This window comes from Ambystoma mexicanum, chromosome 6q (assembly GCF_040938575.1).
Source record: "Ambystoma mexicanum isolate Mex_15411 chromosome 6q, UKY_AmexF1_1, whole genome shotgun sequence".
In the NCBI taxonomy this organism is placed as follows: Eukaryota; Metazoa; Chordata; class Amphibia; order Caudata; family Ambystomatidae; genus Ambystoma; species Ambystoma mexicanum.
In genome coordinates, this window is record NC_090937.1 from 94,210,827 (window position 1) to 94,223,209 (window position 12,383).

The 12,383-nt window shown below is 41.7% G+C and overlaps 1 protein-coding gene across 1 annotated transcript in view; it reads right to left on the bottom strand.

Annotated features, from left to right (window-relative positions):
• Positions 1-533: 533 nt before the first annotated feature.
• LOC138515171 (broad substrate specificity ATP-binding cassette transporter ABCG2-like) overlaps positions 534-12,383 on the bottom strand; it is an 861,659-nt gene continuing 849,809 nt past the window's right edge. Inside the window, exons 15-16 of the mRNA XM_069630157.1 lie at positions 2,092-2,110; positions 534-1,044 (exon numbers count right to left, since the gene is read on the bottom strand). Coding sequence (XP_069486258.1) covers positions 894-1,044; positions 2,092-2,110 — 170 coding nt within the window. The 3' untranslated portion in view covers positions 534-893. The remainder of the gene's footprint in view (positions 1,045-2,091; positions 2,111-12,383) is intronic.

Below are 12,383 nucleotides of genomic sequence, written 5' to 3' on the forward strand. Positions count from 1 at the left end.
AGACCTTTGCATTAAGCCACTAAGCTATGATAACGGTGTAGAATTTACTAGCTCACCGAGTATTGATCTGCAACTCGGTCCAGCACCCTGATCTTTGATATTGGGAAAGGAGCTGAAAGTTACTCACAAACCTACGCTTCACAGGTGCATCACTATCAAGCGAGCTCCAAATTTTCCATCACTCCTGGCCCTTGTTTCATTAAATCTCACTACATTCTTTCTGTCAACTTCTCGCAGACCTTGTTTTCAATGCTTAGAGAAATTCAATACTCCTGTCTTTGACAATTTGTGTTTCAAAAGCTTTAGGGTCAGCAATTGAGGGCCGATAACATAGATAAGTAAATTATCTGCATTCAGTAAGGAACCTACATTAGAAGAAAGTATGATGGCAATGTTACCGCCCACGAACAACCTCAAGATAAGTTTCTCTAATAAACTAAGGCTGACAAACAACAAGTAATTTGAAAAGCATTTTTAATCTAATAGTGACTCATTGGCACATCGAAAACATTTTTTTAAAGCATTTTCCAGGAAATTTCGAATCACAAATTTGAATCTTGGTATATTTAGTGTATACCAGTCATAAGAGCTTTACTTTGAAATTAATTGAGTCCCATTCTTATTGTAGAGCTAAGTACAAAATTAAATGAGCTTTTTCTTTAGAATATGCGGTATGGTAAGTGGAAAACACAATTTCTTGGGGAACTGTGTTATTGTATGTATCATAAAAACGACTGAAGTTAGACACCATCAACATCTTTTAAATCATGATTGCAAATTAGGCTGCATTGTGTTTCAGGCTGAAGGAAAACACTGACATACTTTTCACATATATTTCGCAAAATGAAATGTACAGTTTTAAGTAGATAACAAAATGAGTCCCATCCGTGTCCTTAAGTGAACTTCTTCATCAGGAGCAACTTTATGTAGGAAATTGTAAGAAATATCAACATCATACACGCCAGGGCCACATGGTTTTGCCACAGGGCCCATTCAGTAGCTTCAATGCCCTGTTCTGCCAAATGCTCTTCCCCTGTTTTGCACCTAGAGAGCAACACAGAAAGAACCTGTCAACATATGATTTGCAGTATTTGTATTTATTTGTTTATATAGCGCTTTACACCAAAGTGCTGCACAATTGAACAACTTAATACATAAAACAATATAACGGTAGAAGCAAATCACAATATGAATCAGTCAACAAAACAGTAAGAAGAGCAATTAAACTGTAGGGAATAGGGAGAGTAGTGCAGTGGGACTGTGAGGGAGGGGTGAGGAGGAGAAGGAGGAGGGAAGGGGAAAGGGTGAGAGTGGAGTTGTAGGGGAGGGGAGGGAGATAATCAAAGGGAATAGATAAGGGAAGGAGGGGAAGCAAGAAGGGGGAAGGAGCTTCAAGGCGGGAAAGGGAGAAGGAGAGATTTAAAGGAGGTGCGGAATGAGAAGAAGGTAGGGATAGAGTGGTTCGAGAGAGGTAGGGAGTTCCAGTGCAGGGGGGCTAGGAGCTGGAAGGAACGGAAACGGGAGGGGGCACAAAGGGATGGAGGTACAGTGAGAAGGAAGTGGTCAGCTGATCGAAGGGAGCGGGAGGGGGTGTAGAAAGAGAGGAGGGAGGAGAGATGAGGGGGAGCAAGACCATGAAGCGATTTAAAGACAAGGCAGAGAAAGTGAAATTTAAGTTGGGAGTGAAATGGAAGCCAGCCAAGGGAGGAGAGGGAAGTAGAGATGGAGTCACGGGAGGTAAGAAGACAGAGGGTACGGACAGCAGAATGGTAGACAGATTTGAGAAGGGCGAGATGAGAAGTAGGTAGTCCAAAGAGTAAGGAGGAGCAGTAGAAGAGGCCGCTGCAGTAGTGCCCGCTACTCTAACTTTTCAGATATCAGCACTTGGAATTCTGGGATGGTAATTTTGCTTTTCCCTTTACAAATATGTACATAAAAGTTCCTGAGGCTGATTTTTACACATGACAGGCCATTTAGATCCCTTTACCTCAGGATGTGTGCAATCTCTGCTTTTAATTAAAGGAAGCATGTTTTATGTAAGTAGTTTTTATTCTGTGCCAGTCACCCAAAGTGCCAAATTGTATCCAAAACGTTGCATAATGTGCCCTGACTAGGGTTGTCGCACCTCAGTCTGCAGAGGAAGAGGAAAACGTGAACATAAGAGCTGAAGAGTGAAGGAGGGGCAGGAACAGAACGACCAGGAGGGGATTAAACAGAGTTTGAAGGGACGGGGTTTGTGCATGCAGGCAGGCTGGGTTAGTGTGGGGGTAATCAAAGCTTACCACCCATCCAAAAATGGCGAGAAGGCTGGTGCTCTTACGAGCAGGTACATTGGCAAGAATTTCTATTTTAAAAAATCACTTATGCCAGAGTCTATTTTTATGATATATTTTTCAATTTTGAATATGGTAGGTTTCTTACCAACGATCACATTTTCGAAAACGTTTGATTTAATCAGCAGAACATCAGTAAGAAAAACAAATTAAACATTTGTAAAGTCAATAAAATTTATAATTTGCGCATCAGTAGACTAAATGAATAACAAAAACGGTAGTTCATTGGTCAACAAATGTTTTAAAGGCACTGTCCAAGTCCACTTGCCACCCCATTTTCCTTATGACCCAGTTTTCTTGTGACTCGGCAACAGTATAGGCGACCTTGTATTTTATGTCATCTACCAACATATTTCATCATGAAAATCAAGCAAAGCATTACAGCAATTCCTCTGATGTATTGATTCCCTTATAAATAATACGGTCAGATTTTTTTAATTAAAAACATGCATTCAAAAACCGAGATTAGAAAATGGATCTTTGTTTCTCTCCATATCTCAGAAATATACTTTGGATTCATGAAAGTGTGTTCACTTGTTCTTGCTTTGGGGGCATTTTGGTGGCACTTTCATCACCAAATGTGGCCAACATCATTGCCACAGTGAAGAGACAGTGAGAAGAGGTGTTGGGAATCAGTTTGTCTCGTTGGTATGCAAACTGGCAACGCTTTTGGCATACACTAACTTACCATTGTTATTATCGACTCTGTCCGCCATATAAACCGATTGGGGCTTGTTAAATAATAATGTTCCAAGCAGGAGCTCCATACCGTGCTGCCAGGCCTTCGCGTAGGCTGTGAAGTGATTTGACTTGCTTTCTTTATTGCCGAAACTGGGGTCACAGCACAGAGCACAGACCCTTCACAATCTGGTGTGCCTCTCTTCCTTGCCCAAACTGATCCACCCTGCTGTGCTCCCCAGCAACACGTGCATACTTCATCCTTTCCTCCAACATGCGTATCTGTTCTCTGCCTGACAGCAATTCGTCAAGGTGTTATTGTCTGTTACTGTGTGAAAATGGAACTATTTCTGATCATCAACGTCATTTTTTGGTCGCCAGAGGTTGCAGATGGCCTGAAATCTTCTGGGGTGTTGCTAGGGCTGGAAAAGATCTGGGGCTATGCTAATGTGAGGACTCTGGGCTAACTAACCTTTTTGGATGTAGCCCCTGAGCTTATATTCGGGGCTACAACCAAAAGACCCGGGGCTATAGCCCCTCCAGCCCCCCTCAGCAACACCTCTGAATCTGCTCATGGAACACTGGTTAAGACGCCTGGCAGATAGCCAATTGATGTATGTTTTTTTTTTTTAATTTGAGAAAGCATGAGCTGAATATTTCTGGCAGAAGCCCCGCTGACCATTTTTGAGCTGAATTTGAAGGACTGGAAAACGATGGTAATATTGGCCTGGATATAGTTTAATTTGAGAGCAGGACTGCACTGTCACAGGCACACACTGGGCCCCCACCATGCTGATTGTTAGGGAGAATTCTCCAGAACGGCTAATTTCCCTTACCTATTAAGTCCCTCGGCAGCTTTGCTGGATTTCTAGGATTTATTTTTTCACCTGGTAAGAGTGTGAGCCTTTTTCTCCCACTCATACATGTGTTTTTGCTGTGTGTGTTTAACATTTTTTGTGTTCATAGACTGTGGAGCCTCACCTACTCCATAGGTATCATCTTATCACTGTGTGTTACACAGCACCTTAAGTGCATTGACCCAGGGTTGTCTTTTAGACATCCCAATGAAGACTCCATTTTCTGGGATTGACTACTGTCTCCCTGAACATGTAAAGTTGCCATTGACTTTATTAGTATCTTTTAAAACTCACAGACCCAGTACAAACTATCTTACAGCGAGTTCTGGAAAGGGTTAATACTTAGCCCTTTTTGTCTGTTTCGCTTGGAACATTGTTTCGTTCCCTTTTCATTAAGACTGGGCGGGTGGCAGTGGTTACTACCCTATTTTTCCTACCGCGGTTATCTTAAATAGCCCTGGTATTGTTTTAGGCTATCCTGGTAGCCTTGAACTTAAACCCACTGGACCATATATGTTTTCATTCATTCCGGCTGGGTTTATTCGCCATTTCTTTTCACAAAAGTCTTTCTCGTGTTTTACTCTGCGTGCCAAACCAGGTTTGGTTCCTTTGTTTGCCGTCCTTTAGCTGGCTTCTGTACAGAAGTCCTCCTTAAGCGCCTGTATGTCTGATGGGAACAGGATGCGAGGGAGGGGTTTAGGACTCCCTGCACAGGGTCTCCTTGGAGACCCATGTCGCACTCTGATATGATTGGCTCTGCTGTGTGAGTGATAGCCAGGCTGTGTGAATGGGGGAAAACTGCATAAAAGCAGGTCTCTGGGGCTGGACTTTGGGCCAGGCCCCTTGAATTTGATTTCCTCACTGTAGTTCCTTTTTCTAGATTGCCCTGCTTACTTACTTGTTGGTGCTGCTCAATTTCTGTCTAACTTTGTCTTTCCCTCCCTTTTAAATTACTGGAGTGCCATTTTGCTCACATTTCATTTTGAGCCTAACTTGTCCAGAATCTATGGGGTGTGGTGTAGTGTATTAGAAACATGATTTTTTAACTGCTTGATAATAGTGAAATGTTTAATAACTGATGTGTAAATAAATGTATATTCTTTTACTCAGAAACCTTGAGTCAGTGTTTGTTTGAATCATAGTAATTGCTGTCCTTTGTGTAACTATTCATACTTCTCCCTTTACTCCTGAGATAAGTCTGGCTGCTCAGCCATCGCTACCACTTTACGGTGTAGTACAGGCTTGTACCACAGATGAATTTGTACGGTCACTTGTAGTCCTAATTGTGTGTGGTGTTCCCAAAGGGTACTGCATATAATTCTGCCTAACACTGGTGTACAGCGGTGAGGATCAAGTATAGTGATTACACTTAGAGTGCTGCTATTACCTTAGATCAACTAACCACAAAGCTAAACATCACTAAAAAGCAATATTAATCATGTCTGATATGGAAAGCTACAGTCAGGAGACCCTCTTTAGTTACACTGTGGATTATCTGAAAAATCTGTGTAGAGAAGGGAATCTCTCTGTTAAAGGCAAAAGGTCTGAATTGATTGAAAGGTTGTTAGAAAAACAAAGTCTGGAGGGTGGGTCTGAAATACCTGACCGCTCAGAAAATTTGGAAAATGATGAGGATAATGTGTCTGTTATTGATGAGCTAGATGAAACAGGTGTGTCCCACAATGTAGGTCTCAGTGCTCCTTTACCTGCTCAGAAACTTCAACCTTTGTCCACTGGGACCCCTACAGGTCCTACACTCAGTCCTGAACTCATTGCTCTAGAAAAGATGAGTCTTGAATTGGAATTTAAACATTTAAATGCTCAAACTGAACAAAAGCAAAGAACTTAAGCTCAGAGAAATGGAGATGAACCATGCCTTCGAAATGAAAAAGTTGTCTTTGGAAAATGCTTCCCTCCCAGAGTCTTCTAGGTCTTCCATTCCTAAGAGACCCCGCATGCCTAAATACATTGTGGGTATGTATGAGGTTAATTGGATTGACTCATGGATTTGAGGCTGGATATCTGTGCGCTATTGATCACCCAAAAGTTATTGGTATAGCTAGTCGGCAATAACCATTACAACGTGATAATACAAGCATAATGAATGTTGTAAGTTGGAATTCAAGGGGGCATAAGAATTTAACCGCGTCTTTTAGAGAAAAATCTGTTCTCCATCATAATTTAGCGTTGCAGGAAATCTGGCTTATTAAACCCCCTTTATGGGACAATTACAAATTGGCTCTGATCCCAGCAATCCCGACTAGAGGCAGACCTTCATCAGGCCTCCTTGTGGCTGTCAACATCACAGATGGCTTCTCAATTGTTCCATGGGCCTCTGTTGGAGCACACATACAGCTAGTTCGAATTTCCAACAATGAAACGGTTTTTGCTCTAGTCAATATATCGCAACCCGGTCAGCATGTCTGAAGAAACCTTTTTTGCTGGCCTTCTTGACATGTTCCACATTATTTCATTGGATACATTGGTGACATACACCATTGTATTAGGTGATTTAAATCTAAATTGCTGGAAGGTGGGACCACAAAATCAAGGGGTCCGCAAAAGGTTGTCGATCATGCATGAACGTAATTACCATATGGTAAATGGATCACTACAAGGGGATGTCCCGCCAAATTATACATGGCACCGCGGGCAGGCGAATAGTATTATTGACTATATATATGTTGACTCTAAATTATTCCAACATACTGAGCAACTTAATGTTAAAGACCACCCAAATAGTGACCACTGTATGTTGATCCTCCAGCTCAAGCTAAATCTTACGTCAACACGTAGAAATGTATATAGTTCCAGCAATTTGAGAGTTAATACTATTGCACTCGCCTGAAATGGACTGCGAGCACTTTGAATCAGTTTGAGCATCTAATTGTGGTTGATTCCTCTTGCTATGGTGTTAACGAATATACAGATTTTTTGTATTCGTTCGCCCAGACGGTAGCTATTCCCCAGTCTAATGTAGTTAAACATCCCCACGTCTTCGATGCTATTGTTTCCAAAAGGAAGGCAGAGTACAGAATGATAAAAAAGCAAATTTTACTTTCTGACTCTGTCAACAAGTGGCAAGCATTAAAGTCAGCCAAATGTAAATATAAGAACTGGGTCTGTAGGCAGAAGTGTATACTATTTCAGCAAGATAGTGAAGCAATGGCTTATGCCATGCGATATAAAAACTCAGCCGGAATGTGGCCTCTTTTGAACAATCATACCTGCTACCATCAAGCAGATGCACAATTAAATGGACTAGCTGAGCAATTGTGGGTCAAGCATTTTTCAACCCTGTACGCTGACCCCCAATATGCACATTTCAAACATCAATCGTTGTCAACATCGACTTGGGAATTTGAAGCCTCAGAAGAAGCAATTTACGACATTATCAAGAAGTCAAGCTCCTCGAGAGCTGAGGTTCCAGATGGACTATCAAACTATATGTTTAAAAACATCCATATAGATGGGCACACATTCTTTTTATAATTTTCCGGGACATTCTAAACACTCATCTCATTCCACCTTCACGGATGTCTTCAATAATAATCCCAATATTTAAAAAGGGTGATTGGTCTGTCCCGGCGAATTATCGACCCATCGCGTTATTAGATGCCCCAGGGAAAATTTTTACTGAACTGGTACTTTGTAAATTTAACTGCTGGACAGGAATCAACAACCAGCGAGATTCAAATCAGGCAGGCTTCATGGTTGGCATGGGTACTAATATCAACCTTCTGACTCTGAATGCTATAAAGGCTCAATGCCATGAGAGCAAGCAACACGTTTTTTTTGCTTTCATTGATTTAAGCGCAGCCTTTGATTCTGTGAGTCGCCTTTTATTATTACAGAAGCTTGTAAGAGACAAATGCCCGACAACATTATTTGATATTATTCACTCACTACATCATGCCACATCTATTGAAATTCGCATTACTTTAGATGGTCTTCTATCAGAAAAAATCCCCACATATCGGGGAATAAAACAGGGATGCTCGTTAGCATCGGCTGTGTTTAATTACTATATACACGATGTGAAAACATCATTGGCACAAGTCATATCAGACTCTTCCAAACTGAACGACCAGCAAGTACAATCACTTATGTACGCTGACGACCTGGTCCTCGTTTCAAGGACCCAGGTTGGACTACAAAGGTTATTTGGTGTGTTCCAAGAATATGTAAAACTTAATGAATTATCCATCAACCCGACTAAAACCCAGATCGTACAATACTCTCCAAAACATTCTGGGCCTTTGACATTTACTTGGACCATTGGTGTAACTCCAAGTGGTGTGGTCCCAAATTATTGTTATTTGGGCACAATCTTCGAAGGACATTGAGGAGCACATGGGCAGATCGAGGGGGTGGAGTCCAAGTTGGTATCTGCCATCTCACAGGCCTGTATTATCATGCACAAATACGGAAAGTTCTCAGTCATACCGGCATGGCATTTTTGGACAAAAAAAATTGTCCCTATTCTACTATATGGACTTGAAACTTTTCCCATAGATTCGACACTTAAATGTACTCAATCGGAAGCAAAATTTTGGCACACAATACTCCACCTTCCTCAATGCACTCCGATACCGTGGATGAGATATGAACTTGGTCTACTCTCTCTCGAAGCCCAATATAGCTGGCGTATGTGCTCGCTTTTCAGAAAATGTTTACTGTCCACGAACGATAATTCACTGCTTAAAACTCTCTCGCAGTATCTCTTTTCAACAAAACAATCTAATTACATTTCTAACTGGTTAGATAAAGTGTATTCGATACTAACAAAAGCAGAAATTACCATTAACTTGCTGTTGTTTAATCCTGACAAAGCCAAGTCTAAAATGTACCAAACTGACTGGATTAACACCTGCGAATTAAGTCTAATGTATCGCGATGGTGATGCTGTACGATTTCCACCGAAAAAACTAAGCATCTTGCCAATGTATTTGATACGCTCACCTTCCCCAAAATATCAAAGTGAAATACTTCGACTTCGCTTTAACCTGTGGATAACACGGGATATAAAAGCAAGACGTGATGTAGTGAGTCCTCAACAAAATGTATGCCGTTTTTGTAAAGACAATAATATGCGTGAGACTCTTGTTCACCTGTTTACAGAGGGTAGCCTACTAAAAACCCAAAGACAAATAGCGTTTACCAGACATTGTCAATATCTGGGAAATATACCTCAATCTGAATGTTGCGCAGCATTGTTAGGGTGCAAAATATGGCAATTTAAATAGCAGCTATTAACTTTTTAACTGGCCTCAATTTGGAGGAAGAAAATAAAAAAGAAAACTAGTGTAAATATATTATTAGAATGCACTTTTGAATAAAGACCAGTAGGACAAAATGTGTATGTTGACAATATAGGGTGCCTATCAAATGGTCGTAATTATTTCTTACCTCAAATTGAGTGGTTTTTGTTTTGTATATGTTCTTCTTTTTAACTTTGATAACGTGAAATGTGCCTTGAATCGAATGAAATGTAAGTTAATGAGAATCCTCCTTTTTTCAAATTTTTCTTTCTTATTTTGTAAGTGTTTAAGGAGTTTTATAAGTGAGTAATTAAGTAGCAAAATTTTACATGAAATGTGTTGATTTTGGTTTTGCTTACTGTAAATGAAAGTGATTTATGTAAGTTTTGTATCTATTTTTGAAAGGTTGATTGAATTCAACCATATCAAATAAAAAAAAATGTGTGCTGGCAGCAAACACTCAAATCCCACCAACCTATCCACCCAGGTTGGCACAAATTAAGTACAGTATTAAGGTAAGGGTTGGTGATGCTCTCAGCACCAGTAGATCATTTAGAGTCACTAAAAATATGAAATTGTGGTTGATGACTTTAATTCAGTTGCGAACAGCCAACGCGTGTTTCGACACGCCGGTCATTTTCAAGGCAAGGAATAGTATGAAATTTTCACTTGATGGCCATGACAGTCCGTCATGTATAAACCACACATGAAGAGTATGATTGATGCGGTTTAGAGAGACAAATGTATGCCCCATTGGCCAGTGTCATTATATTGCTTGTTAAAGCAAGCGTTGCAGAAAATCTCAGGATCAATCCTTCACCTTGAAAAGGACCAGCGTGTCGAAACATGTGTCGGCTGTTCGCAACTGAATTAAAGTCATCAGCCACAATTTCATATTTGTAGTGTTTCTAATTGATCTACTGGTGCTGAGTGCATCACCATTCCTTACCTTAATACTGTACTTAATTTGTATGCCCAACTTTGGAGTGCCTCACTGTAGGCTACTCCCCCCCTTTCCCCATTTATGGGATTGGGTGTGAGTTTGTTCCTTGCAAACCTGATGACTACAGCTACCAGAAGTCCTTGCAGCAGAATCATCACTAAGTGTTAACACCTGCACTTGCTGTGAGCTGCAAGTTAAGACAGCCTCCCTGATGACGTGTATTGGCACAGAAACCGGTCGGAGGAGAACACCTGTAGCTGAGAAGGCTTACTGTGCAGGGAACTGGAGTGCGCCCCTCTCCTCTTTTTTCAACACATTTGCAAGTTTTCTGAAGGGTGGAATCTTCAGAAATCTTATAGGGTGCTGCACCGGGGTAATATATGCCCAACTTTGGAGTGCCTCACTGTAGGCTACTCCCCCCCTTTCCCCATTTATGGGATTGGGTGTGAGTTTGTTCCTTGCAAACCTGATGACTACAGCTACCAGAAGTCCTTGCAGCAGAATCATCACTAAGTGTTAACACCTGCACTTGCTGTGAGCTGCAAGTTAAGACAGCCTCCCTGATGACGTGTATTGGCACAGAAACTGGTCGGAGGAGAACACCTGTAGCTGAGAAGGCTTACTGTGCAGGGAACTGGAGTGCGCCCCTCTCCTCTTTTTTCAACACATTTGCAAGTTTTCTGAAGGGTGGAATCTTCAGAAATCTTATAGGGTGCTGCACCGGGGTAATATATGCCCAACTTTGGAGTGCCTCACTGTAGGCTACTCCCCCCCTTTCCCCATTTATGGGATTGGGTGTGAGTTTGTTCCTTGCAAACCTGATGACTACAGCTACCAGAAGTCCTTGCAGCAGAATCATCACTAAGTGTTAACACCTGCACTTGCTGTGAGCTGCAAGTTAAGACAGCCTCCCTGATGACGTGTATTGGCACAGAAACCGGTCGGAGGAGAACACCTGTAGCTGAGAAGGCTTACTGTGCAGGGAACTGGAGTGCACCCCTCTCCTCTTTTTTCAACACATTTGCAAGTTTTCTGAAGGGTGGAATCTTCAGAAATCTTATAGGGTGCTGCACCGGGGTAATATATGCCCAACTTTGGAGTGTCTCACTGTAGGGTACTCCCCCCCTTTCCCCATTTATGGGATTGGGTGTGAGTTTGTTCCTTGCAAACCTGATGACTACAGCTACCAGAAGTCCTTGCAGCAGAATCATCACTAAGTGTTAACACCTGCACTTGCTGTGAGCTGCAAGTTAAGACAGCCTCCCTGATGACGTGTATTGGCACAGAAACCGGTCGGAGGAGAACACCTGTAGCTGAGAAGGCTTACTGTGCAGGGAACTGGAGTGCGCCCCTCTCCTCTTTTTTCAACACATTTGCAAGTTTTCTGAAGGGTGGAATCTTCAGAAATCTTATAGGGTGCTGCACCGGGGTAATATATGCCCAACTTTGGAGTGCCTCACTGTAGGCTACTCCCCCCCTTTCCCCATTTATGGGATTGGGTGTGAGTTTGTTCCTTGCAAACCTGATGACTACAGCTACCAGAAGTCCTTGCAGCAGAATCATCACTAAGTGTTAACACCTGCACTTGCTGTGAGCTGCAAGTTAAGACAGCCTCCCTGATGACGTGTATTGGCACAGAAACCGGTCGGAGGAGAACACCTGTAGCTGAGAAGGCTTACTGTGCAGGGAACTGGAGTGCGCCCCTCTCCTCTTTTTTCAATATATATATATATATATATATATATATATATATATATATATATATATATATATATATATATATATATATATATATATATATATATATGATATCGGAGTAGCTATTCCACATAGTGAAAACTGATTGACAATGAGAGGGAAGCACCAGTTGTCTATGACGTCACTCAGAGCTATAATACACCATGTAGTTGAAAGCTACACCTCTGTAATTGTATGCATTTTACGACCACCTGCATCCCTTTTCCACCCCTGTGCTGTACCCATGGGCCAGCCCTGCATGGAGTAGAGAGTGAATTTGAATGCCACATCATCTTCCATTATGTCACAGCAGAAGGGTATAGCATTCAGAAAGTGAAATAAGTTGTGATGGCGAAAAAAAAGAGAGTTTAACCGGGTCTGGCCACGGCCCCACCCGTTCCCGACCATGAACGGAAGTGCAAGCTGAGAACCACTCTATAAACAGTCAATAAAACACTAATGGTCATACAGCCGCCATGAAGAGTAGAATAGGTTGTGCGACACAAGTAGGGCAACAAGTAGTGTGCATTCACAGAAGTAGGGAAAGGTTGAAGAATACCCAGGCAGGGTTACA